Source organism: Ooceraea biroi, chromosome 9, assembly GCF_003672135.1.
Source record: "Ooceraea biroi isolate clonal line C1 chromosome 9, Obir_v5.4, whole genome shotgun sequence".
NCBI lineage: Eukaryota > Metazoa > Arthropoda > Insecta > Hymenoptera > Formicidae > Ooceraea > Ooceraea biroi.
This window is the reverse complement of record NC_039514.1, coordinates 1,126,142-1,150,771: the sequence shown is the minus strand read 5'-3', so window position 1 is coordinate 1,150,771 and position 24,630 is coordinate 1,126,142. Positions and strand designations below refer to the sequence as shown.

Sequence of the window (24,630 nt, the reverse complement as noted above, 5' to 3'; positions counted from 1 at the left end):
TATTTCATATTTTACAATATATTTTTCAATATATATATATTTTCTTTATATTTATATATTTATATGTTACATGAACTGCACATTTACCACCTTTGAAGTACTCACGTTTCCATTTACTTCTCAATATATTTACTGTATAAAATATATTACTCAATCCTTGTCACTAACTGATGTGAACGTCCACCAACCAGATCTATTATTATTCACTCGTTAGTAATAATCACCACAGCATAAAAATACAGCAACACAATTTCTACTAATGCTTAATTATTCACTTTAGTATTAAACTTTTTTCTTCGACAGTTGTGCTTAAGAAGCTTATTAAAATTGCGAGCTCATATTAAAAGTTTATTTTAGCCGGTTATTTAATGCAAGATATGATAACATTACGCATGGTGGTAATAATATATAATTTACAGTTATCTAGAAATGTCTTGTATCTTTGATTTCAACATCACTTCTAATATCACTTTATGAAGCCCATGCCTCCAGTTCTTTCAGGTCATCGTCTTCTTCCGGTTTAGCTTCTGTAAATAAAATTTTAATACTTTGAGTATGCATCACGTCGTATCATAAGTTAATTAATTTTTAATTAATTGTAATATTACTAATTAATATGCCAATATTTTTCAAACATTTCCAGACATTTTAGCAACTAATATGCTTCTTTAATAAAGATACGTTAGGAAGACAATAATTACTTGTGCGGGTTTTGCTTGGCACGGCAGGAACTGAAGTCGGTACCGCTGGCAGTTCATCTGTCGTTGTATCATGTTGCGGTATACCGAGCAATTCTTCGTCGAGTTGTTCTTGTTGAAGTTCCTCCAATTCCTTCTCCAGCTCGTCCTCATCGGCATCTTGACCGAATGCGACTGGATTCGAGATGGCATCGGAAATTTCCCTGGCTACATCCTGTTGTTCCGCTATGTCATCCATCATATCATGCACTTGGTCAACATCCCTGGGAAGTTAGGGAAATGTAAATATATAGATGAATACACACAAATATAATACACCCATATAAATAAGATTTTTTTAAGTAACTTAATTTCTTTACAATATTATGTAATAATATCATATAAACAAAGAGAAAATATACAAAATGTACATTTTGATCAAATGGTCGAATATATGTGATTACGAACAAAATTTACAAACTAATTTTTACCAATCGTTAAAGATCAATGAACAAATCATCATGGTGATCATAAAGATAATCATCAAAATCTTACATGTGTTGATGTGCAGCCTTCATTGCATCCGCAGCACCTTTCATAGTTGTAAGAACAGCAGTATTTGTGTTCGCGCTCTCTAACGCTTCCCTTTGCATCTCAATCGTTGACAACGTTCCATCGATCTGCTGCAGCTGCTTCTCGTACCGTTTCTTTCTTTTCAGTGCTTGGATAGCAGCTATAAAGTAAACGTGAGACTCAACACTCGGCTATACTACATACAATTATTCATGAACTTGTGATGCTAATTACAAACAAATTAAATGCATATAACTGTGTCAAACGTACAGCTACTATCAAGCTGCTGCAAGGAATTTAAAGCGGACGGCTATAACTCAATGATAACGAAGCACAAATAAAATAACTATGAAAACGAGATGACCAACAGTCTGACAGCTACTCGTACAAGCTACGAAATTCGAAAAACGACAAACGACACGCGGTAAGAGTGGCGGTCGTACCTCGCTTGTTCTTTGACGCATTTTTCTTCGCAATCATCATCTCATTCTCTATTTTCGTCTCCAGAAAGTCCTGCTTCTTTATCAGCATATCCTCTGTCTCGCGCAATTTCTGAATCGCCTCGGCCGTCGACGGAGCGGCCGACTCCTTCTTGCCGCCGAACACCTTGCTGAAGAAGCTCATTGTGTCCTGGTTTTCACGACTTACCGGACGATTTACAATTACTTCGGAATTACGTCGAGAACACTAACAAAATTGCGATTGCCGAGAGAGAGCATCCACTGCTACGAGACCACCGTCGCCATGTTCTTTTCGCGTTTGACTGGTGCGGATACGTCACAGCCAGGTTCGTTCCTCTTGATTCCGCGCTGTCCTACACCTTCTGCACTCGAATTGAAGTAAACAGACGTATACTTGTTGGAGAGAAGAGGAGAGAATTGCGAGAAAGTACAAAAGCAGGATGCAGATTTGATGAATCATACGCACGGTGCGTCATCGTTTGAAAATTCAGCCTAAAATTTTACAGTTGTCTTTAAAATTAAAGAATATTTCCGAGGCGTGAAATTGCGATTTATCAAATTTAATCTGTACAAACATTTACATGAAAATATTCGAGATTTATACTCGAGCAGTATACTCGTTTATATGCTGTAGCTATTGATTGATCAGAAATGATATTTTTGTCAATTAAAATGATATCGTGCAATGTCTTATTTATTCTTTAACTTTATATTTTGTGAAATCGCAGCAGACGCTGATTTAAACCATAATACATGAATATTTAGATGCGATGCGTTTGACATATAAATACTATTGATATTTTTCTCTATCTGATCTTGGACTAATGGCTCTAGATGGCGTCCAGTCCACTTCGTCCACTAGAGACCCTGTAATGCAATATGCGCAATGCGGAATTGGCGGAACGCTCGTGATTGGTTCGATCATTTTACGTTCATTCGGCCGATTTCTATTCCGCAAGGGTCTCTATTCATCCACCTTGCCAAGTATCAACTCGCCGTGCTTTAGCTAACCCCCTTGGTCGAGTTTTAATATTGTGAATTTTCTACTCTTGTGACGTGTCCTTTTTATCGAGAAAATCGGTACGTAATAATTTAAAATTATATTTGAAGGCTCTTGTTTGCAATTACTTTGTATTGTGCTAATACACGATCATAAAATTCAACATCTTTATTAGATTTATATTTTATAAGATTTTCTTGTATCTTATGGTAGATACAAGAAGACGCAGATGTTAACACATACGCGGCCTCGGCACTCGCGAAATTATTAAAAAACATTTGTCACGTTGTATTATAACATTATTAAAACTATGAGTTAATTGTAATAAATATATTTAATAAGATCATATATTTACTATTACTATTTTGTGCACATAATTGTAGAGCATCCATCATCATGAGTCGTTTCTTTGCAACTGGTTCGGATTCCGAATCCGAAAGCGCATCTGAGGAGGAGCAGGTGCAAAGAGCGCCAGCGACAGCTTTTACTGTATGTAATATATTTAAAACAGATACAAAGAAAGTTCTTTAATGTGTATTTATATAGGAACTTTTCCTTTTGCCATTTTATTGAAACATCTTTATATAGTTTAGCGATGATGAAGAGGAAACAAAACGAGTTGTACGCTCCACCAAGGAGAAGAGATATGAAGAGATTGCTAATCTTATAAAGCTCATTAGGAACTACAAGAAAATTAAAGATATGAGCAGTATGCTGTCCAGTAAGTAATTCAATGTTGTAAAGCTCCTCTATGTTGAAACTACATAGAAAAGAGTCTCACATATATTTATTTCTTTATTATTAGGTTTTGAAGATCTGATGCGCGCTTACCAAAAAGCCCTACCTGTCGTTACAAAGGAGGAACTCGGACAAACCCCACGATTCTACATTCGATGTTTAGTAGAAATGGAGGACTTTATTAACGAAGTATGGGAAGATCGTGATGGACGCAAAAATATGTCGAAAAATAATTCCAAATCCCTTTCAACAATACGTCAAAAGTTACGTAAATATAACAAGGATTTTGAAGAAGACATAAGCAAATTTAGAGAGAATCCCGATCAAGATGACGATGAAGAGGAAGAGAAAGGTTTGTAATTATATGAGTATTTACATATCATATTTTTTTTTAAATAATAAATATAACGTTTCATGACTTTAGCTGAAGAAGTTATAGAATCTGAAGAAGAAGAGGATAGCGCTGTAGCTTTCAAGAAGGCAGGCTCAGAGGCTAGTGAACCTGATGTGGCCAAGTTTAAGGTTTCCTATAACTTCCTATAAATAGCGCAAAGTATTTAGTTTTTCATCAAGTTTCAACTTTCTCCTACGTTACATTACAGAAAGGGGTAACTGATGGCGAAGAGGGTAGCGAAAGCGAATCTGACTGGGGTAGCGATTCTGACAGCGAAAGTACCAGTAGCGACGATGAAGGCCAATATCAGAATATCCGCGAACGTTTCATCAAAAAGTATGATCTTGTGATAGATGTAACATCAAAAATGGATTTATTAAAATTACATTATATAATGTGAAATGTTTCGTTTACATAGAGCTTCGACGCAGGAGGAGGACGAGGACAAAACAAAAAGAAAGGAACAGCGAAAGGAACGTAAGGAGAAGGAACGTAAAAAGAAACGCGATGAAGATGACGGCGAAGGCGAATGGGAGACCGTCAAAGGTGGCGTGGCTATTCCATCCGAGAAGCCAAAGATGTTCGCCAAGGATGCCGAGATCAATATCGGCGCGGTGCTGAAGAAACTCTCCGAGATAATAGCAGCTCGCGGCAAAAAGCGCACTGATAGACGAGAGCAAATAGAGCTCCTGCACGAGTTGCAATCGATAGCCGATGCGCACACTCTCGGTCCGGCAGTAGCTGTAAAAATTAAGTTTTCCATCGTCTCTTCCATATTTGACTACAATCCCAAAGTTTCCGACGCTATGAAACCTGAATATTGGGCCAAGTACGTCTAACTGAGAAAGATTGAGTTGAATTGCACATTTACTGTAAAATAATGATATTTCTTTTTAAACAGAATTTTGGAGCGGATTACCGAGATGCTGAACATGTTACTGAACAACACGGATATGGTAATAGCGGAAACAATCACGGAAGAAATGGAAGAGTTCGAGACGCCACCTTACAAGATGCATGGCTGCGTATTGACGTTGGTGGAGCGTCTCGACGAGGAGTTTATAAAATTGCTGAAGGAGTGTGATCCACACAGCAACGAATATGTAGAGAGGTAACGAGAGTCCAATGTGTAACGTATAGACCGCTGCTCTTTTTTTACTTATTACCATCCACTCTTATTACAGATTGAAAGATGAGAAGCAAGTAGCTGCCATAATTGATAAAGTGCAAGAATATTTGGAGAGACAAGGCACTGTATCCGAACTTTGTCGCGTCTATCTGCGCAAAGTCGAGCACCTGTATTACAAATTTGATTCAAACGTGCTGAAACAAAAGGAGGTGAAAAGTCGTGAATGTTTATGCGAAAGATTTTGCTTTATCAGAATCACTGCATCATGATTATCTTCCTTAGGGTGAACTGGAATCAGACGCAATCACATCCGTGCAAATCATGGAGAAATTGTGCAAATACGTATACGCTCATGATAATACTGATCGGCTGAGAACTCGTGCGATTCTTTCGCACATCTATCACCATGCCCTTCACGATAATTGGTTCCACGCTCGCGACTTGATTCTGATGTCACATCTGCAGGAAACTATACAGCATTCCGATCCAGCCACACAGGTATTGAATTTTTCTCTTACACTTTTATTATACTACAGAATAATATGGACACAAAATTAACACACATTCTAATAATTCTAGATTCTGTACAATCGTACGATCGCTCATTTGGGATTATGTGCATTCCGTCACGCGAATATCAAGGATGCCCACAACTGCTTGGTCGACTTAATGGTTACAGGCAAAGTGAAGGAACTTCTTGCACAAGGTCTGCTTCCACAGCGCCAGCACGAGCGCAGCAAAGAGCAGGAGAAAATCGAGAAACAGAGGCAAATGCCTTTCCACATGCATATTAATCTGGAACTGCTTGAATGCGTATATCTCGTCTCAGCAATGCTTATCGAGATTCCTTATATGGCTGGTATGTTTTTTTTTTTCACCTATAGTATGTATTACGTTTGACGTATTTCTCCTATGTATTATATGTTGGACAATTACCTGTATTATATGTGGCAAATTATTTTGTTGTAGCTCACGAATTTGACGCGAGGAGAAGAATGATTTCCAAGACGTTCTATCAGCAGTTGAGATCGAGCGAACGTCAGTCGTTGGTCGGACCGCCAGAATCCATGAGGGAGCACGTCGTTGCTGCCGCGAAGGCGATGCGCAATGGAAATTGGTCCGCTTGCAACAATTTCATCATAAATGAAAAGATGAATGCGAAGGTGAACAAGTGATACTCGTGTTCAGTTTGCACGATATATTGTTTTTTTCTCAAGTGTTAAGGAAAGTTGAGAATGTGAAATAATAATTATTTTCATGAAATTGTAACAGGTCTGGGACCTCTTTTATCAAGCAAGCAAGGTCCGAGAGATGCTCACCCGATTGATAAAGGAAGAATCGTTGAGAACTTACCTGTTCACGTACTCGCATGTCTACGATTCGATCTCGATGCCGAAACTCGCTGATATGTTCCAGTTGAAGCGGCCCATAGTCCATTCTATTATCAGCAAAATGATCATCAACGAAGAGCTCATGGTATTTTGTACAGGCATATCATCTTGATGTTACGATATATAATGAAATAATTGTATAACTCACATATTTTTTCTGCTAGGCATCATTGGACGATCCGACTGGTACCGTTGTCATGCATCGTAGCGAGCCTAGCCGTCTACAGTCCTTAGCCGTGCAACTTACCGATAAAGTAAATAATTTCGTTGATTCGAACGAGCGTATCTTCGAAATGAAACAAGGTACGCTACTTTTCGTAATATACCATGGAGTTTGTCATTTATTCTTTTCCTTTTTTCTGTTCTTTATAATATTATGTATTATAAAATTATTCCGCGTTAGACAGATATTTAATAAGCATAAATTCTTGCAGGCAACTTTTTCTCAAGAGGAAATCAGGGTAATTTCCGCGATCGTCAAAATTATGGTCGCCAAGGACAGGATTGGGGACGGCAGAGGCGTGACCGTGATCGCGATCGCGATCGTAATCGAGAAGAAAGCCGAAATTATTAAATTAAATTTTGGAAGATATTCGAAAGTAATAACATTTGAGCGCATTTATGTAAATAATACATAAATAAATAGTAAGTCTTAAATAATAGTATATTAAGTAATATTTGCGACGATAATATACAATTCTTGTAACAATTCGTTTGCTTTCATATTTGTCTTACAAAAGAAGAAGATATAAGCAAAATTATAATCGTTTGTAAAAACTTACACATAAAGATATTACACAATATTTTACAGTCTTCATTACAGATACTCCACAGAAGCTCCTCATATTTCTTGTATCCTCTGGATGAGTTTGTTGCCCGTTAGAATGGTATCGGACGTGAGAACCAAACGTATTCCCATGGATTTCTCTATCAGCCGGCACGCCGCAATTTCTGAACACGTGATACCACCTATCACACAGATCACGACCATCTTCGGTGATAAGGCGCCTCTTTGGCCATTTATGACGCAGTCCGGTAAATTCGTCAAGTCTTCGAAGCTACGTGGATCTTTCTCTTGATTCGATACGATATTCAATAGCTGTGCCTGTAGTATATTAAACAACGTTACGTTGTTGTTACGATAGGATACATTATTTTGTAATGTGAAAAAAATTAACGATACGTACTATGGCTGGTATATAAGAATTGTTGAACACGTAACTGGGACAGGTACGGCCGTTCTGATCAGATCGTTTGGAATAATTAGGTAACATTTTCAATCTTTGTGCGTTGCTGTTCCATTCGCTGCTCCAGTTCGGCAGCTTGTGCAAGATATTTTCGGTTCTGTATTTTAACAAGCCAACAGTGTGCAACTTGTAAAACAAGGGAATATGCTGATAACCATGAGTGTGGAGGTGCACCTTTTGGATATTTTGTAGTTCGTTCTGCGTGATACCATCGGTGGTGATGGATAACAGGCATAGAAGACGCAGACATCGTATCGCATGCTCATCTGCAAAGATTTCACAATTACTTTACGGTTTTAATCGTTTAATCATAAGTATTATTGATATTGCGAGGCACCTATGTTTCTCTCAATATAGCTCAAGCATTCCTTCCTGTCCTTGCAATCGAGCATCGACTTCTCGATTGCCTGTAGGGCTTGAAACTCGGAGCCCAGGGTGTCTGCGATAGTTTGACAGGCAGATATATGGAAAGCTAATTTCTGCTTTGTATCTCTGGTCTTTTGCAGTATCGTTGACACGTATCTCTCCATTTCAACCAGCTTCATTGCTTGTATAGCCTCCTGTTCGGCTAACATCGATCGATATTAAAATATCATCGACGAAACAGTTGAACAAGAAATGTAAGTAGTGATTAAAATTAAGTACATTTGAGTGACTTGGCCTTTCCGTGCAAGATCGGAAATACATCGCTGCAAGGTATGTCCCTTACTTCACTATAGATCTGATCTTTATTCGGATCTAATTTGGTCTGCGAGTCTCCCAAAACTGCCGTGCCGATGTTCACCTCGACGACTTCGTTCAATAAACCCGCATATGTCACAGGCGTCAAGAGTGTCGAAGTCAAATCAAAGCTTCTGTCCATCACGATCAGTGCACCGATCTCGTTTTCCAGACTGGATGAGCCCAGACATTGTTCCATCGATTCCATCAGTTTACTCACTTGCTGGCTGTGCTTACCAAGGAAGAGCGAGAGCCTCGGTGAGCCGAGTATCAGCTGCAATGACCACAAGTTGCGTGCTAACGCCCGTAATAGGCTGGTATCTTTATGGTAGTAGAGATCAATAAACAATGGAATTTCCAAAGACAAAATATTCCCATCCAGCCTTATGAATTCTAGAGACAACATTCGTAGCGTGACTAGTCCAGACAAACCTAGAAAAATAACAAAGCATTATTATTTGAAGAAATAGAATAGCTAACAATATCAATTATATGCTTGCTGACCTTCTTCTTCAACTAGATTGTGCAACACGGCTGGAACAAATGGCATAACTAACAAATGATGACATGGTTCAACATGTGGCTTAATGAGAGATATTTCTGATTGCACTTGATCCAGAACTCTCTTGCACGCAATTAGATTATTAGATACCAAGAATATACGTTGGCTGTTCGATGGTTTCAGCCCATCCTCCAATTTATAAATCTTATCCACTCCATATCGCCTATGAGAAAAAACAATTTTACAGATTCAATAATAACCAAGTATACATATATACAGAAAATATGAAAATTTACTTTAATACGGTTACTCCTACAAAGCTGTCCAGTATTTTCATCAGTTTTGCTTCTATTATCAAGTCCTTTGAACCTGGAATACTGTCTAGTATCTCCACAAGCTTCCGTTGACTTATTTGCTGGAAAACACTCAGTTTGTCATTCAATGTGATATCCATTTATACTTCTATTTATGATAAAACGTCTAAATAATGTCCACCAGCTCAGAGATACCAAGCTGTCAAATGTCGAATACCATCTACTACACAGAACACGTATGCTTATGTCACTGACATGTTCACGCTTCGATGCAAGAAAAGGAAAAAGGAAAATTCTTAATCTTCGTGGTAACGAATATGTAGTTGTACTACTTGAAAATACACCTATCTGCCTTATTGTTGAGTTGTACTACTAATAATTTTTGGTCGAAGGCTAGGTGGAAGATAGCTCCTAATGGATTTCTCATAACCTAAAAAATCTCGAAGTTCGTAGGTTAGACGCCTGTAGAATGGCAATCCATTCATCAACAGCATACTCCAGAAATGTAATCAATCCAATAAAGACAGTTTAATTACAAACACGATTTATTTATGTATGAATACATAATAATACTTAGCGTTACAATAATAAAAGTATCCACTCATATAATTTTCATTTACTTTAATAATTTCGGCTTTCTTCTCGATTACGATCGCGATCGCGATCACGGTCACGCCTCTGCCGTCCCCAATCCTGTCCTTGGCGACCATAATTTTGACGATCGCGGAAATTACCCTGATTTCCTCTTGAGAAAAAGTTGCCTGCAAGAATTTATGCTTATTAAATATCTGTCTAACGCGGAATAATTTTATAATACATAATATTATAAAGAACAGAAAAAAGGAAAAGAATAAATGACAAACTCCATGGTATATTACGAAAAGTAGCGTACCTTGTTTCATTTCGAAGATACGCTCGTTCGAATCAACGAAATTATTTACTTTATCGGTAAGTTGCACGGCTAAGGACTGTAGACGGCTAGGCTCGCTACGATGCATGACAACGGTACCAGTCGGATCGTCCAATGATGCCTAGCAGAAAAAATATGTGAGTTATACAATTATTTCATTATATATCGTAACATCAAGATGATATGCCTGTACAAAATACCATGAGCTCTTCGTTGATGATCATTTTGCTGATAATAGAATGGACTATGGGCCGCTTCAACTGGAACATATCAGCGAGTTTCGGCATCGAGATCGAATCGTAGACATGCGAGTACGTGAACAGGTAAGTTCTCAACGATTCTTCCTTTATCAATCGGGTGAGCATCTCTCGGACCTTGCTTGCTTGATAAAAGAGGTCCCAGACCTGTTACAATTTCATGAAAATAATTATTATTTCACATTCTCAACTTTCCTTAACACTTGAGAAAAAAACAATATATCGTGCAAACTGAACACGAGTATCACTTGTTCACCTTCGCATTCATCTTTTCATTTATGATGAAATTGTTGCAAGCGGACCAATTTCCATTGCGCATCGCCTTCGCGGCAGCAACGACGTGCTCCCTCATGGATTCTGGCGGTCCGACCAACGACTGACGTTCGCTCGATCTCAACTGCTGATAGAACGTCTTGGAAATCATTCTTCTCCTCGCGTCAAATTCGTGAGCTACAACAAAATAATTTGCCACATATAATACAGGTAATTGTCCAACATATAATACATAGGAGAAATACGTCAAACGTAATACATACTATAGGTGAAAAAAAAAAACATACCAGCCATATAAGGAATCTCGATAAGCATTGCTGAGACGAGATATACGCATTCAAGCAGTTCCAGATTAATATGCATGTGGAAAGGCATTTGCCTCTGTTTCTCGATTTTCTCCTGCTCTTTGCTGCGCTCGTGCTGGCGCTGTGGAAGCAGACCTTGTGCAAGAAGTTCCTTCACTTTGCCTGTAACCATTAAGTCGACCAAGCAGTTGTGGGCATCCTTGATATTCGCGTGACGGAATGCACATAATCCCAAATGAGCGATCGTACGATTGTACAGAATCTAGAATTATTAGAATGTGTGTTAATTTTGTGTCCATATTATTCTGTAGTATAATAAAAGTGTAAGAGAAAAATTCAATACCTGTGTGGCTGGATCGGAATGCTGTATAGTTTCCTGCAGATGTGACATCAGAATCAAGTCGCGAGCGTGGAACCAATTATCGTGAAGGGCATGGTGATAGATGTGCGAAAGAATCGCACGAGTTCTCAGCCGATCAGTATTATCATGAGCGTATACGTATTTGCACAATTTCTCCATGATTTGCACGGATGTGATTGCGTCTGATTCCAGTTCACCCTAAGGAAGATAATCATGATGCAGTGATTCTGATAAAGCAAAATCTTTCGCATAAACATTCACGACTTTTCACCTCCTTTTGTTTCAGCACGTTTGAATCAAATTTGTAATACAGGTGCTCGACTTTGCGCAGATAGACGCGACAAAGTTCGGATACAGTGCCTTGTCTCTCCAAATATTCTTGCACTTTATCAATTATGGCAGCTACTTGCTTCTCATCTTTCAATCTGTAATAAGAGTGGATGGTAATAAGTAAAAAAAGAGCAGCGGTCTATACGTTACACATTGGACTCTCGTTACCTCTCTACATATTCGTTGCTGTGTGGATCACACTCCTTCAGCAATTTTATAAACTCCTCGTCGAGACGCTCCACCAACGTCAATACGCAGCCATGCATCTTGTAAGGTGGCGTCTCGAACTCTTCCATTTCTTCCGTGATTGTTTCCGCTATTACCATATCCGTGTTGTTCAGTAACATGTTCAGCATCTCGGTAATCCGCTCCAAAATTCTGTTTAAAAAGAAATATCATTATTTTACAGTAAATGTGCAATTCAACTCAATCTTTCTCAGTTAGACGTACTTGGCCCAATATTCAGGTTTCATAGCGTCGGAAACTTTGGGATTGTAGTCAAATATGGAAGAGACGATGGAAAACTTAATTTTTACAGCTACTGCCGGACCGAGAGTGTGCGCATCGGCTATCGATTGCAACTCGTGCAGGAGCTCTATTTGCTCTCGTCTATCAGTGCGCTTTTTGCCGCGAGCTGCTATTATCTCGGAGAGTTTCTTCAGCACCGCGCCGATATTGATCTCGGCATCCTTGGCGAACATCTTTGGCTTCTCGGATGGAATAGCCACGCCACCTTTGACGGTCTCCCATTCGCCTTCGCCGTCATCTTCATCGCGTTTCTTTTTACGTTCCTTCTCCTTACGTTCCTTTCGCTGTTCCTTTCTTTTTGTTTTGTCCTCGTCCTCCTCCTGCGTCGAAGCTCTATGTAAACGAAACATTTCACATTATATAATGTAATTTTAATAAATCCATTTTTGATGTTACATCTATCACAAGATCATACTTTTTGATGAAACGTTCGCGGATATTCTGATATTGGCCTTCATCGTCGCTACTGGTACTTTCGCTGTCAGAATCGCTACCCCAGTCAGATTCGCTTTCGCTACCCTCTTCGCCATCAGTTACCCCTTTCTGTAATGTAACGTAGGAGAAAGTTGAAACTTGATGAAAAACTAAATACTTTGCGCTATTTATAGGAAGTTATAGGAAACCTTAAACTTGGCCACATCAGGTTCACTAGCCTCTGAGCCTGCCTTCTTGAAAGCTACAGCGCTATCCTCTTCTTCTTCAGATTCTATAACTTCTTCAGCTAAAGTCATGAAACGTTATATTTATTATTTAAAAAAAAATATGATATGTAAATACTCATATAATTACAAACCTTTCTCTTCCTCTTCATCGTCATCTTGATCGGGATTCTCTCTAAATTTGCTTATGTCTTCTTCAAAATCCTTGTTATATTTACGTAACTTTTGACGTATTGTTGAAAGGGATTTGGAATTATTTTTCGACATATTTTTGCGTCCATCACGATCTTCCCATACTTCGTTAATAAAGTCCTCCATTTCTACTAAACATCGAATGTAGAATCGTGGGGTTTGTCCGAGTTCCTCCTTTGTAACGACAGGTAGGGCTTTTTGGTAAGCGCGCATCAGATCTTCAAAACCTAATAATAAAGAAATAAATATATGTGAGACTCTTTTCTATGTAGTTTCAACATAGAGGAGCTTTACAACATTGAATTACTTACTGGACAGCATACTGCTCATATCTTTAATTTTCTTGTAGTTCCTAATGAGCTTTATAAGATTAGCAATCTCTTCATATCTCTTCTCCTTGGTGGAGCGTACAACTCGTTTTGTTTCCTCTTCATCATCGCTAAACTATATAAAGATGTTTCAATAAAATGGCAAAAGGAAAAGTTCCTATATAAATACACATTAAAGAACTTTCTTTGTATCTGTTTTAAATATATTACATACAGTAAAAGCTGTCGCTGGCGCTCTTTGCACCTGCTCCTCCTCAGATGCGCTTTCGGATTCGGAATCCGAACCAGTTGCAAAGAAACGACTCATGATGATGGATGCTCTACAATTATGTGCACAAAATAATAACAGTAAATGATATAATATGATATCATTAAATACATCTATTGTTAGTAATTCACAATCTGTATGGTTAACCACATGGCATAATGTAAGTTTGATAAATGCAATTACTTCTATATTTATAACTTGGCACAGATTAAATAATGTTTAGAGATAGTATAGAACTTGGAAATATAATATTTGATTGCAACTTTACCACTTTTCCGGTTAAACAGAGAAGCAAGTTTATAAAATCGCGTCGTGAGGTTATAAAATCACGATAGTAAAAGCAAAAGCATGGAGGATAGAGAGAAATAAGTATATTCAGAAAAGCAAGGCGATGATTGGTTACCGCGTTGCCGCGTCCTGTGTGCAGGAGCCCTAAGACATCTCGTTATAAAATTAGACTATGAATATCAGCCGTAATAAATGCACGAAAAATACACTCGTCAGTAAAGTCATTTAAATTTTTTTCAGCCTGAAAGTGATTGATATGATAGCATTGTGATTACAGGGAAGGGGGGAGAAGGAAAAAGTGGTACCGATGTATACCGAAGGAAGTACTTCTATGTAAGTTGGAGAAGGAAAAGATATGTTATCAAATTTATCTCATTAAGTGGCCAGTGTAGCGATATAAAAGCCAGCTGTCTCAAAGTATTTGTCAAAGCTATTAAAATCATAATTAAAATGGCTTTAAGTCCTGGAGATCCAAGTTCTTTCGCAAACCCAGGTATGATTGCATCTCGTATTTCTTAAATATTATCAAATTGTTGCAATATTTTAATTATTACAGAATTTGCAATTGTAACTCATACACATCTGGAGTTAAATGTCGACTTTGACCAAAAAATTCTTCAAGGCAAAGCGATATTGGATATAGAAAGAACATCTTCAGCAGCTACTGAAGTAGTGAGTAAACATTTTTCTTTTCTGTTAAAAATAAAAGTTTTATTTATAATTAACGTGTTCCCAATAATAAGATTCTGGATAGTCGTGAACTTGTTATATCAAGCGCAACAAGTGATGGATCTTCCCTGGAGCATCACATTGGAGCTGATGTAGAATTTGGTAGCAAACTTGTAATCCAATTACCATCAGCTGCTGGAAATAATAATACAAAGTAAGTATATAATATTTTGTTACAGAGAGATACAGAAAAAATTGGAAATCCTTAATAAAATTAAATTAAATATATTTAATTTATTTAATACATTTTTTATTTAGATGTAAAATTGAGATTGAGTATAAAACATCTCCAAATGCTACTGCATTGAAATGGCTGACAGCTGAGCAGACTGCTGGTGGTGTGCATCCTTATCTATTTTCACAATGTCAGGTAAATAATATATTTTATAATATATTTAAAAAGCAGTTGAAAATTTAACAATTTTTCAGGCTATACATGCTAGATCCATGTTTCCCTGTCAAGATACACCATCTGTAAAGTCTACTTACTCTGCTAAGGTAGGAATTTAAACAGGATTAATATTTGTATATATTTTTATACGTGTTCTTCATTCTCTCTAGATTTCTGTACCAAGGGAACTTACAGTTGTGATGTCTGCACTTTTGGATGGTGTGTCGGATCTGGGTAGTGACAAGAAAGTATATGAGTTCCGTCAGCCAGTACCAATACCATCTTATCTGGTGGCTATCGCAGTGGGTGCACTAGTAGCGAAACAGATTGGTCCAAGAAGCAAGGTGTGGGCCGAGAAAGAGTTTATCGATCAAAGCGCATATGAATTTGGGGAAACTGAAACGATGCTGCAGATCGCTGAGCAACTGTGTGGTCCTTATGTTTGGGGTAAACAGAGTTACTTTTGTAGATTTGTAAGAAATGAATTACCAGTCTTTTCGTAATCTGTTTCTGCTACATCTGGAGTAATATTTACAGGCATGTACGATATATTAGTGCTTCCACCGAGTTTTGCATTCGGTGGGATGGAAAATCCGTGTCTGACATTCGTCACGCCAACCATACTCGCCGGGGATCGTTCTCTGGCGAACGTGATCGCCCATGAAATTTCTCACAGCTGGACAGGAAATCTAGTTACGAACGCAAACTTTGAACATTTCTGGTTGAACGAAGGTTTCACCATGTTTGTCGAGAGGAAGATCAATTCGAGAATGTTCGGTGAAAAAATGAGACACTTTGAGGCACTGCATGGTATTGGATGTCTAAGAGAAGGGGTGATTAACAAAGCTTAATGAAATAGAAATAAGGTAAAAGCTCGAGTATAATAACGTTATTGTGCATCACATAATGTTGTTATAGATTCAAACTCTCGGTGAAACCAATCAGCTGACAAATTTAGTGCCGAATCTGGCCGGAGTCGATCCCGATGATGCGTTTTCGATTGTGCCTTACGAAAAAGGACATACATTCCTCTTTTATCTGGAGCAGCTGTTGGGCGGGTCAGAAGTGTTCGAGCCATTTTTAAAATCTTACTTGGACACATTTAAGTACAGAAGCATAAAGACTGATACTTGGAAGGATTACTTGTATAAATATTTCTCTGATAAAATCAAGGTAGGACAGTTTTCTTTATGTGAGTAAGCTGTAATACTCTTAGTATTGTGGATTATAATATTTATTTCATTTTTAGTTACTAAATTCTGTCGATTGGGACACGTGGCTGTACAAGCCAGGTATGCCGCCTGTGATACCAAATTACGACAAAAGCCTCACGAACGTGTGTACGGAATTGGCGAAGCGGTGGATAGAGTGGAAGGAGATTAGCACTTCGACTTTTATGAAGTCGGACATTGACAGTTTGTCTCCCGCTCAGAAAGTAGCCTTTTTAACCGAGTTGCATAAATCTTCTGTGAATCTGTCGCTTGACAAGATGCAAGTAATGGCAGATACTTATCAGTTGGACTCTATAAAGAATTCCGAAATACGGTAAGCATGCATATATTTGCATTTGCAAACTTTATTTCATGATTGTGCAACTCAACCGCTCAACCGTTCTTTCACAGGTTCATCTGGTTACGTTTATGTATCAAGAATCGATGGGAATCCAAGGTAGACGATGCTCTAGCTTTTGCTACCGAACAGGGACGCATGAAGTACGTACGTCCTATATTCCGAGACCTGTACGAATGGGAAGCGATGCGTCAGCGAGCAATTGATATATATTTAAGCAAGAAGAATAAGATGATGTATGTGACCGCACATGCTGTGGCCAAGGATCTTCATCTAAGTGATTAAGATTACATTAATACATATTATGTTAAAAGTTTTTATGCAGCAACTGTAATATTTCTGATATTGCGAATTATAATTTTTATTTTATTTTTAATTGCTACATAATCTATACTTTTATGTCATGTAAATATAAAAAATGGAATGGTTTTATCTCCTCCATAGGTTTCTTTATTGCAATAAAGCCAATAAAGAAATTTTTTAATATACAATTATGTGTTTTCTATGAATATTATTGAAAGTTATACAAAAGGAGTTGTTTATATTCTTCAATAATACATTTAAATAAATATTTTTAATTCTCAAAAATTCCAAAACTTCGCGCTGTTAGGATTAGAGGAGAAAGAGACGTCACGTGGCCAGCTTGGTGGACAGAAATATGGGCTAATTTAATCATTGCGACGCTAATGCAGACCACGTGACATGGATTAATCCAATCACATGTGGTCTGCATTGGCGTCGCAATGACTAAATTTAGCTCAGATGTTTACCAGCCAATCACGACGAAGCTGGTCCTTCTCTAGCATCAGACTATCTTTGTTCTATACTGCATGAGTAATAAAGATAGACTATACGCTGATAGCGCTGAAAGCGTGCAAGTCGAACGTAGTCCACATGTAATTTCCCGCGCAAGAAGTTAACCACTGCATAATACTGGAAGTAATATTTTACACGCTTGTAAGAAGCTTGTTATTTAGTGATTATTTTAAGAGAAATGTTATATGATTACAATTCTTTGCAAAATAGACACGAAGATCAATCCGACTGTAGCAGATAATGGCCGAACATGTTGATTGTTTTGTTAATATGACAAGTATTTCAACAATTTAAGTAGTTCTGAATTTGTGTCGTCAAGAATTGATAATTGTCAAAAAATCAGTTATTTCAAATTGTTAATCTAAACATGAAGAAACGTCAATTATCACAGAAAAAGGTAATGGATGTATTATATTTTATATGTCTTGTTACTATTTTTTTTTATTAATTCTTTTTGAAATTATACACGAGGTAGATTTCACATTTCCAGAACAAAAGATGAAAATACGTTAATAAGTAGCATTTATATGAAAATCAAAGCTATTCTCTCTAAAACTCATGTTATGTGATAGAATGTTATTAAAGTTTCTCTCCATTTTTATAGATTACTGCTGCTACTAATATTGAAAAATCTCAGAGAAAGATTTCGTCATTTTTTACAAAACTTCCAAAACCTGATATAAGCAATAATAAAACTGTATTGGATGTAAGTTGTTCATCAGACAATTCAGTCGATAAGAAAAGAAAAGAAAGGCCCGATACATCCCAAGAATATATAAATGTTAAAAGACAATGTACAAATGATCATATGTTGAAAGATCCTTGCATTATCAAGAAAGAAAATATCAAATTCTTTGAAGATTTAGTATTATTATCTGTATTAAAAGACAATGATGTATATAATAGTTGCAAAGAAAACAAAGTGGAACATGAGCAAACTGATGCATTGCTCCAAAAAGTCACTAAAACAGAGATAAACGCTCTATCACCAGTAAAAACCGAGCATGATATAACGAGATTGCAAAATTCTGACGGTGCTGAAGATGTAAATGTTTCAGAAGTCGTACAGAATAATAGCCATGTTCTCAAAGAGTCACAAGATATGAATATCGTTGCTCTGAAGTCATCTCCTGCTAAGGAAATGATTGATCAAAACAGAGTGAAGTTACTTAATCTGAAAAAAATGCAAGCTTTCGAAGATTTTGTTGAAACTACAGATAAAGATGAGTTTAAGGATTTCTTTGATGAGGAATGGCATGCACAAATTGACCTTACCACCTTTCAGCGGTGCAAAGTAATTGACATGAAGCATGAGTCACGAGTTACTACCTTAAGAGTGCAACATGCAGAGTCCGAGTCCGTTGATACCGTTGCGTGTTCAGAATTCTGGAAGGACGTGCGAGTGAAAACCGATGATATCGTCATGATACAGGCTGAAAAGAAGTCGCAACAGTGGATCATCGACAATAACAACGGTTTTCTCGTTACGCAACCTGATATATTGATATCAGGTACCACAATAACGAGTGGTTTGTTCTGTAACAGACGAGCGGTGTTAAACGAGAAGTTCAGGAAGATAGAATCACTACCGAACCAGGACGGTGATTACACCATGATGACCGTGGGATCTCTGGTTCATCAGTGGTTACAGAAGGCTCTGCGGGAGAACGTTCATGCACTGTCCGACGTGATCAAGCTGTTAGATGACATACTACGATCGAAGGACACGATAGACTATCTCTACGCATCGGAAATGACGCTGGCGGATTGTCGGAAACGCATGATGGAGTACGCGCCAAGGATATTCGAGTTCATTCAGCATTATATCAAAGGTAACAAACAGCAGCATATAAACAGGTTGAAAGACAACTTTCAGGGGAGCATCTGCAACATACAGGATATCGAAGAGAATATTTACGTACCAAAGTTGGGTATAAAGGGAAGGATAGACGTGACAGCAGAGGTGAAGATCCATTCGAAAAGAAAAGTTATGCCGCTAGAGTTGAAAACTGGAAGAGCTTCCTATTCGTTCGAACACAAGGGCCAAGTTATTTTGTATCTCATGATGATGGACTTCAGGAACCAAGAGATCGATACCGGCCTCCTGTTATACCTGAAAGAGAATGCAATGCAAGAGATTAAGTATAACCATCATGAGAAAAGAGATCTGATATTATTACGGAATACGTTGGCGCATTATTTTGCCATAAGACCTGATTTTCAGGACACGAGCTTGGATTTGAAAGCAATGGAATTGCCGGAACCGATCAATCATCACAGTGCATGCCTCAAATGCCCTTATCAGACTGTGTGCTGTGCGTATTTGACGAGGGACCCGAACGTAGATTTGAAACCGTCACACCCGCTGACACCGTTGATGAAAGAGCTGCTCGACAGCATCGGGTCTAGTCATTTGGATTACATTATGAAATGGATTGCGTTGCTGCAGCTGGAGGAAAACTACGAGAGTAACAACAATAATTCAAGCAATCTATGGACAATGAGTCCCGAGAAGAGAGAAGCGAGAGGGCTGTGTATCTGTAATTTAAAGGTTCTAGGAAAGGTGGTGGAGCAGGACAAAAGGTATCAGCATACATTCGCACGCGTTAACATCACGGGAAAGACCATCGAGAACGGCACGATTCCCAGAGCGTTTAAGAAGAACGATTACGTTATTATTAGCACGGATACGCGAATTAACATGGTCGCCGGACATATAATGCATGTTTCGCATGACACCGTAACAGTCCTATTGGACAAGGATATTACACGCCAGCATGCACACTCAATTTTTCATATCGATAAGTATCCCTTTACTGGGATTTATCTGTCCACGTTCAATTACGCAAATGTGGCTGGTCTGTTGCACAATGATGAGATCAGCATTAAGCTTCGTCATATCGTCATCGACAGGAGACCGGCTACATTCGTGGAGAAGTTACCTCGTTCGGTCGTTTCCACTAGCACCAAGATATTAAGCGATCTCAACGAAGATCAGCAAAGGGCCGTGCTGAAAGCGGTAGCTGCCAACGACTATGTCCTGATAAAGGGTATGCCGGGCACGGGAAAGACGCAGACGCTGGTAGCTCTGATAGAGCTGCTGCAGGAGTTGGGGTCGAGTGTGTTGATCACTGCATACACGCACAGCGCGGTAGACAACGTTCTGCTCAAGCTGTTGGAACGAAACATCGATTTTCTACGTTTAGGTTCAACGAGGCAGATCCATCCGCTATTGACGTGCAAGAGCGAGGAGTACGCGATCGCGAGCTGCGACTCGCCAGAAAGCCTGGAGACCCTCTACAATAGTAAACGTATTATCGGCGTGACGTGCTTCGGCGCGTATAACGCTCTCCTCAGGAGACGATCTTTCGACGTGTGCCTGGTGGACGAGAGCGCGCAGATCATGCAGCCCGCGGTACTGCGACCATTGTACAGCGCGCGTAAATTTGTCCTCGTGGGCGATCCAGATCAGCTGCCACCCATCGTCAGGAACAAAACGGCTGTGAGACTCGGCGCGGACGAGTCTTTGTTCGTCCGGCTGGATACCGACAACAACACTGTCAAGCTATCGAAACAGTACAGAATGAATGGGAGGATTATGAAGCTGGCGAACGACATGACGTATCGCGGCAGGCTGGTGCCAGGTAACAGGCAAGTGGAGAACGCGATCTTAACCGGCGAGAACATGGAGCGGATTCTCTCTTGTGAGAAGTGGATAAGAAATGCACTCTCCAGGAATCCGGATGATTCCGTGGTGATACTTGATACTGGTAGGACGTATAATTTAAAGCCTCATCACGAGAATGGCACATTGGATCAAGCGTACGCCAATGTCTGGGAAGCTGGTATTGTCTCGCGTCTTGTCCAGGTGCTCATGGAAGCGGGCGTGCACGCGAGGAACATAGGAATTATTGCGCCTTATAATGCTCACGTAAATTTGCTGAAAAAAATTGTAGATAAGGAAGTAGAAGTGAATACTGTCGACCAGTATCAAGGACGTGACAAGGATGTTATATTATATTCGTGTGCGAAGAGCGTAGAGCATGACACGAAAAAGGAATTCGAGATATTGGATGATCAGCGACGTTTGACGGTAGCTATCACTCGTGCGAGATACAAGCTCATCATAATCGCTGATAAAGTCACGTTGACGAGATATACGCCGTTCAAAAATCTGTTTGACGTCATCAACGAGAAGAACGTGATAAGTCTACAAGATGGCGAAGAGGATTTTAACTGGAAAAACCTCATTCGTGAAACTGATAGTATTAATCACGAGAAAGAGTTGAAGAAAGACTGCTAAACCAGATATTTCAGTGATAAAAAAAACAGCGTATATACAACGACTGAAAATAGACTGAGATGATAAATTAATATTTGAGTTTGAGTAATGTTTAATATACAAATATGTAATGTATCGAAATACGAGATATTATAAAAAATATGTTTATTTTGACAATACACATGCATAATGTTTTTTAACTTATTAAAACAGTAATTTGCATATTATTCTTTCCGGTTTTGTAGATGACTCATAGGTAACTATGTTAATATTCAACGACAAGCGTGTACGAGAATAATATACATATGATATAATCTAGAAAATCTTTACGAGTTGTAAGTCTCATGACTTTTAAAACAACAGCCGTTACTGTTGTGAAACTAATACGGCATGGGGAATCAGAAAAAAAAATAGACAACGTTACAAACTTCGGCACTTGTGCTTAAGTACATCAAGCATAAGTCCCTGTATTTCAAATAAGTCACATAATCACATTCCGTGCATACCTTTTTTAACGTATGCCATATAAGTACAGAAATTCTGATGACAATATATATCTCTCTGAGGCTATATACATATGTACAAATAAAACAATATATGAGCAGTTACTTGAGCACGTCCTCGTGGTTTTACTTGTTAGATTCGTTGTAAGACGCCCTGCCAGCCAGCTCTAGTAAGTAACGATCAGGATGGTCCAGCCAATCGCTAGCGCTCAACTTCACGATCCTCTGTTTCTCCGCTTCCTTTACTTGCCACTTTTTGATTTCCAGTTGCTTTTCTCTGGAAGCAATATCGATACCGTCTCGTGTAGCTGCTTGCATCGTCGAGGAATTTCCTAAATCGAAAAGTAGTGCGAAGTATTACCTGAGCTTCATGTCGCCGCAACCCCAGACTTCCAGGCTGGAGATGCGATAGGGCGCGCCGGCGATAGAGACCGAGTGGAATGATTCGTCGATACTGATAAAGGGCGAGCGCGGATCACTACCAAGCCGCAAACCGTGCGGGTAGCCCCTGATATTCGTGTTCAGGTACAGTATCTTCGGACCTTTTTCTATGACTTTATAGGATGGAGTCAGTTGTATACCCATCGAATCTTCGTCGCCCCAATAGAGATGACTCTCTCGCCACTCGACAGCCGAGCACACGCAATACGTCAGGCATTCCTCGTCCTTTTCCGCGCTAGCGGCTCTTATAATTAGCAGAGTAGGGCCTCTGTAACCTAATACATGGTGAATGAAGCGATTAGCCCCGGCCCCATGTTCGCCGCTATTGTACAGTAACGTCCAATGCCTTGGACAAATACTGCCTGTTCTTCTGGCTATCAAAGCGTGAGTTATGTCCTTTGGTGAATCGTTGGTCTACACATACACACCATGCACATAGATACGCAAATCCAACTGTATAGTGTATAATAGTAAGTTCATTACGATAATAATTAAGTCTCTGTGACTCTACAAGGACATAATAATAGTAATCGTCTACCGAGATTACTCCTATTGTATACTTGGGTATCACCTACCTGAAGGTAGCATTGCGGTAGCGTGCACGCCAACAACCAGACATAACTCATCGGCAACAGGTTTGTCTGTGGAAACTCAAGATTCGCCTTCTCCAATACGGGTGTCATTATCTCGATAGGTGGCTGTGGTTGCTCCTTCGACAAAAGTGCTTTACCATTACGATAAGCGGTGGTCAACACATGTACCACGTATCGCTGTAGGCCTTGTACCATGCGTGGGCAATGCTGCCCGATCCAATTACTTACATAGCTTGTAGACAAGCTAGTCTTACCATGAAACTGTAAAACGTTTAGAAATTTAAACACAAATACATCGCGGATACGTCTGTGTAGCACAAATTGTTCAAATCTCGTGTAACATGAAAATCTTAGTTGAATGATTTACTAACACATGAAACAACTACTGCGTTTATTATCTGATGCGAGTAAAGGCACGAACTGGTACTATTGTTCTCCATCGCCAGCTGGTAACAGCACATCAACAGTGCTCTCAGTGTTTCGGGAGTGACATTGCAACCATCCTTGATGTTGGAGTACATCTTTATGTAATTCTCTAATATAGGTTGATCGTTCATCACCGACAGCAATCTCTCAGCTTGTTGCTTGAAAGCACTGGTACTTATATACGCAGTGGTGGCATGGGCATTATGGTGTAAGTACGTAAAAAGCTTCTCGCTCAATTCAGGATGAGTGGGAAATAAGTACTTTTCAAATACAGACTTGGTGATGCCGTTAACGTGCTCCTCTTGTTGGGCGAGATGTGACAGCGTCTGCAAAGCGTACACTTATATTAAACGTTACTAAACATTAATTGTAGAATGCTTCACAGCGATGAAGCCCGTTCTGTGAGCTGCATTCACTTCGATCGGCGTGACAATCTTCGTGAGATACTCTAGGTTTAAATGGCAGTTACTGCCGTTTGGAGTCGAGGAGATAAATCGATTTAAACGACGGACAGATTTACCTTGGCCAGACTTTCGATTGGGAAGAACTGCGTATGGGAGTTATGCTGTTCCGGCTCGCTCTTGGAGGTGCTCTTCGGGGCGGCGGCGGCGGCATTCGCGCCGCCGTGGGTTGCATTACCGACGCCCGTTGCCGCGGATTCAATCCTTTTATGCGACACATTGCCCGCGCGCGTCATCTGATTGCCCATTTTAGCCTACCGCGCGGATACTATACCAGAACCAACTCCCACAGCACGTTCCACATTCCCACGATGACGAACACGCACCGAATCCACCAAACCACTCGGAACCATATGCATGCAACCGTGATATTCGTGATTGGTGTTACATAAACATTGTAATATCGAGAGAGGCATCGGCGAGCATAAGCAGGTTACGTCGAATCTAGTGAGTTACGAAGAAACGCCGAGATAAATATTAAGCGTAAAATTAGCAATAAAAATGAGTCATAAATTCGCAAAATAACTGTTGATTTAAATATAATTGCTGATAACACGGATAATTAGACTGATT

At 39.2% G+C, this 24,630-nt stretch overlaps 7 protein-coding genes and 2 long non-coding RNA genes across 14 annotated transcripts; 4 read left to right on the top strand and 5 right to left on the bottom strand.

Annotated features, from left to right (window-relative positions):
* Nucleotides 1-28: 28 nt before the first annotated feature.
* On the bottom strand, nt 29-2,009 carry LOC105276216 (charged multivesicular body protein 4b). The gene is made up of 4 exons (XM_011333666.3): nt 1,694-2,009; nt 1,233-1,410; nt 702-961; nt 29-527 (listed from the first exon to the last, which is right to left on the bottom strand). The coding sequence occupies exons 1-4, from the start codon at nt 1,872-1,874 to the stop codon at nt 472-474; spliced, it is 675 nt and encodes a 224-aa protein (XP_011331968.1). The 5' UTR covers nt 1,875-2,009; the 3' UTR covers nt 29-471.
* Nucleotides 2,010-2,661: 652 nt separating this feature from the next.
* Nucleotides 2,662-7,165, top strand: LOC105276214 (eukaryotic translation initiation factor 3 subunit C). Of its 2 annotated transcripts, XM_026972497.1 has the most exons (15): nt 2,662-2,791; nt 3,095-3,200; nt 3,300-3,432; nt 3,517-3,801; nt 3,874-3,971; nt 4,052-4,179; nt 4,262-4,672; nt 4,745-4,954; nt 5,028-5,181; nt 5,255-5,470; nt 5,552-5,831; nt 5,942-6,135; nt 6,245-6,448; nt 6,528-6,666; nt 6,798-6,937. In XM_026972497.1, exons 2-15 carry the CDS (start codon nt 3,108-3,110, stop codon nt 6,935-6,937), a joined length of 2,685 nt encoding a protein of 894 aa, XP_026828298.1. In that variant the 5' UTR covers nt 2,662-2,791; nt 3,095-3,107. The 2 variants fall into 2 exon arrangements, with proteins under 2 accessions (XP_026828298.1, XP_019886173.1); XM_020030614.2 differs by lacking the exon at nt 2,662-2,791 and having other exon boundaries at nt 3,108-3,200; nt 6,798-7,165.
* On the bottom strand, nt 7,013-9,542 carry LOC105276213 (vacuolar protein sorting-associated protein 33B). The gene is made up of 6 exons (XM_011333663.3): nt 9,129-9,542; nt 8,835-9,055; nt 8,256-8,762; nt 7,948-8,178; nt 7,551-7,876; nt 7,013-7,468 (listed from the first exon to the last, which is right to left on the bottom strand). Exons 1-6 carry the CDS (start codon nt 9,284-9,286, stop codon nt 7,205-7,207), a joined length of 1,707 nt encoding a protein of 568 aa, XP_011331965.1. The 5' UTR covers nt 9,287-9,542; the 3' UTR covers nt 7,013-7,204.
* On the top strand, nt 9,365-9,685 carry LOC113562620. The gene is made up of 2 exons (XR_003407017.1): nt 9,365-9,454; nt 9,539-9,685. It is a non-coding gene; the product is annotated as an uncharacterized LOC113562620 (long non-coding RNA).
* A 70-nt stretch (nt 9,686-9,755) lies between these two features.
* Nucleotides 9,756-13,941, bottom strand: LOC113561409 (eukaryotic translation initiation factor 3 subunit C-like). 2 transcript variants are annotated; one of them, XM_026972498.1, is made up of 15 exons: nt 13,827-13,941; nt 13,505-13,610; nt 13,273-13,405; nt 12,904-13,188; nt 12,734-12,831; nt 12,526-12,653; nt 12,033-12,443; nt 11,751-11,960; nt 11,524-11,677; nt 11,235-11,450; nt 10,874-11,153; nt 10,570-10,763; nt 10,257-10,460; nt 10,039-10,177; nt 9,768-9,907 (listed from the first exon to the last, which is right to left on the bottom strand). In XM_026972498.1, the coding sequence occupies exons 2-15, from the start codon at nt 13,595-13,597 to the stop codon at nt 9,768-9,770; spliced, it is 2,685 nt and encodes an 894-aa protein (XP_026828299.1). In that variant the 5' UTR covers nt 13,598-13,610; nt 13,827-13,941. The 2 variants fall into 2 exon arrangements, with proteins under 2 accessions (XP_026828300.1, XP_026828299.1); XM_026972499.1 differs by lacking the exon at nt 13,827-13,941 and having other exon boundaries at nt 9,756-9,907; nt 13,505-13,597.
* Nucleotides 13,942-13,963: 22 nt separating this feature from the next.
* On the top strand, nt 13,964-17,023 carry LOC105276210 (leukotriene A-4 hydrolase). 2 transcript variants are annotated; one of them, XM_011333656.3, is made up of 11 exons: nt 13,964-14,057; nt 14,124-14,339; nt 14,403-14,518; nt 14,590-14,729; nt 14,834-14,945; nt 15,005-15,073; nt 15,137-15,413; nt 15,504-15,799; nt 15,885-16,139; nt 16,216-16,511; nt 16,589-17,023. In XM_011333656.3, exons 1-11 carry the CDS (start codon nt 14,039-14,041, stop codon nt 16,818-16,820), a joined length of 2,028 nt encoding a protein of 675 aa, XP_011331958.2. In that variant the 5' UTR covers nt 13,964-14,038; the 3' UTR covers nt 16,821-17,023. The 2 variants fall into 2 exon arrangements, with proteins under 2 accessions (XP_011331958.2, XP_011331959.2); XM_011333657.3 differs by having other exon boundaries at nt 14,032-14,339.
* Nucleotides 14,622-20,396, bottom strand: LOC113562619. Of its 2 annotated transcripts, none has more exons than XR_003407016.1 (3): nt 20,294-20,396; nt 19,274-19,464; nt 14,622-14,710 (listed from the first exon to the last, which is right to left on the bottom strand). It is a non-coding gene; the product is annotated as an uncharacterized LOC113562619 (long non-coding RNA). The 2 variants fall into 2 exon arrangements; XR_003407015.1 differs by lacking the exon at nt 20,294-20,396 and adding an exon at nt 19,565-19,691.
* Nucleotides 17,271-22,044, top strand: LOC105276211 (DNA replication ATP-dependent helicase/nuclease DNA2). Of its 2 annotated transcripts, none has more exons than XM_011333660.3 (3): nt 17,271-17,474; nt 17,562-17,748; nt 17,956-22,044. In XM_011333660.3, the coding sequence occupies exons 2-3, from the start codon at nt 17,719-17,721 to the stop codon at nt 21,652-21,654; spliced, it is 3,729 nt and encodes a 1,242-aa protein (XP_011331962.2). In that variant the 5' UTR covers nt 17,271-17,474; nt 17,562-17,718; the 3' UTR covers nt 21,655-22,044. The 2 variants fall into 2 exon arrangements, with proteins under 2 accessions (XP_011331962.2, XP_011331961.2); XM_011333659.3 differs by having other exon boundaries at nt 17,271-17,492.
* A 9-nt stretch (nt 22,045-22,053) lies between these two features.
* Nucleotides 22,054-24,461, bottom strand: LOC105276212. The gene is made up of 5 exons (XM_011333662.3): nt 24,117-24,461; nt 23,542-23,922; nt 23,153-23,431; nt 22,498-22,991; nt 22,054-22,413 (listed from the first exon to the last, which is right to left on the bottom strand). The coding sequence occupies exons 1-5, from the start codon at nt 24,303-24,305 to the stop codon at nt 22,263-22,265; spliced, it is 1,494 nt and encodes a 497-aa protein (XP_011331964.2). The 5' UTR covers nt 24,306-24,461; the 3' UTR covers nt 22,054-22,262.
* Between the last annotated feature and the right edge of the window lie 169 nt (nt 24,462-24,630).

Excerpts from the sequence above, each read along its gene's own strand:
- LOC105276211 (XM_011333660.3), top strand. The coding sequence starts at position 17,719 with ATGAAGAAACGTCAATTATCACAGAAAAAG. Across the intron at positions 17,749-17,955 it reads GTCAATTATCACAGAAAAAG|ATTACTGCTGCTACTAATAT; the intron begins GTAATGGATGTA and ends CCATTTTTATAG.
- LOC105276213 (XM_011333663.3), bottom strand. The coding sequence starts at position 9,286 with ATGGATATCACATTGAATGACAAACTGAGTGTTTTCCAGCAAATAAGT. Across the intron at positions 8,763-8,834 it reads CAATCTAGTTGAAGAAGAAG|GTTTGTCTGGACTAGTCACG; the intron begins GTCAGCAAGCAT and ends TTATTTTTCTAG. Across the intron at positions 7,469-7,550 it reads ATTCTTATATACCAGCCATA|GCACAGCTATTGAATATCGT; the intron begins GTACGTATCGTT and ends AATATACTACAG.
- LOC105276212 (XM_011333662.3), bottom strand. The coding sequence starts at position 24,305 with ATGGGCAATCAGATGACGCGCGCGGGCAATGTGTCGCATAAAAGGATT. Across the intron at positions 23,923-24,116 it reads CAATCGAAAGTCTGGCCAAG|ACGCTGTCACATCTCGCCCA; the intron begins GTAAATCTGTCC and ends TACGCTTTGCAG. Across the intron at positions 23,432-23,541 it reads ACGCAGTAGTTGTTTCATGT|TTTCATGGTAAGACTAGCTT; the intron begins GTTAGTAAATCA and ends AACGTTTTACAG.
- LOC113561409 (XM_026972498.1), bottom strand. The coding sequence starts at position 13,597 with ATGAGTCGTTTCTTTGCAACTGGTTCGGATTCCGAATCCGAAAGCGCA. Across the intron at positions 13,189-13,272 it reads TATGAGCAGTATGCTGTCCA|GTTTTGAAGATCTGATGCGC; the intron begins GTAAGTAATTCA and ends CTTTATTATTAG. Across the intron at positions 10,764-10,873 it reads CGAGATTCCTTATATGGCTG|CTCACGAATTTGACGCGAGG; the intron begins GTATGTTTTTTT and ends ATTTTGTTGTAG.
- LOC105276214 (XM_020030614.2), top strand. The coding sequence starts at position 3,108 with ATGAGTCGTTTCTTTGCAACTGGTTCGGATTCCGAATCCGAAAGCGCA. Across the intron at positions 4,180-4,261 it reads CGCGAACGTTTCATCAAAAA|AGCTTCGACGCAGGAGGAGG; the intron begins GTATGATCTTGT and ends TCGTTTACATAG. Across the intron at positions 5,832-5,941 it reads CGAGATTCCTTATATGGCTG|CTCACGAATTTGACGCGAGG; the intron begins GTATGTTTTTTT and ends ATTTTGTTGTAG.
- LOC105276216 (XM_011333666.3), bottom strand. The coding sequence starts at position 1,874 with ATGAGCTTCTTCAGCAAGGTGTTCGGCGGCAAGAAGGAGTCGGCCGCT. Across the intron at positions 962-1,232 it reads AAGGCTGCACATCAACACAT|GGATGTTGACCAAGTGCATG; the intron begins GTAAGATTTTGA and ends CTAACTTCCCAG. Across the intron at positions 528-701 it reads GCCAAGCAAAACCCGCACAA|AAGCTAAACCGGAAGAAGAC; the intron begins GTAATTATTGTC and ends TTTTATTTACAG.
- LOC105276210 (XM_011333656.3), top strand. Across the intron at positions 14,730-14,833 it reads GCTGGAAATAATAATACAAA|ATGTAAAATTGAGATTGAGT; the intron begins GTAAGTATATAA and ends TTTTTTATTTAG. Across the intron at positions 15,800-15,884 it reads TTGGATGTCTAAGAGAAGGG|ATTCAAACTCTCGGTGAAAC; the intron begins GTGATTAACAAA and ends ATGTTGTTATAG.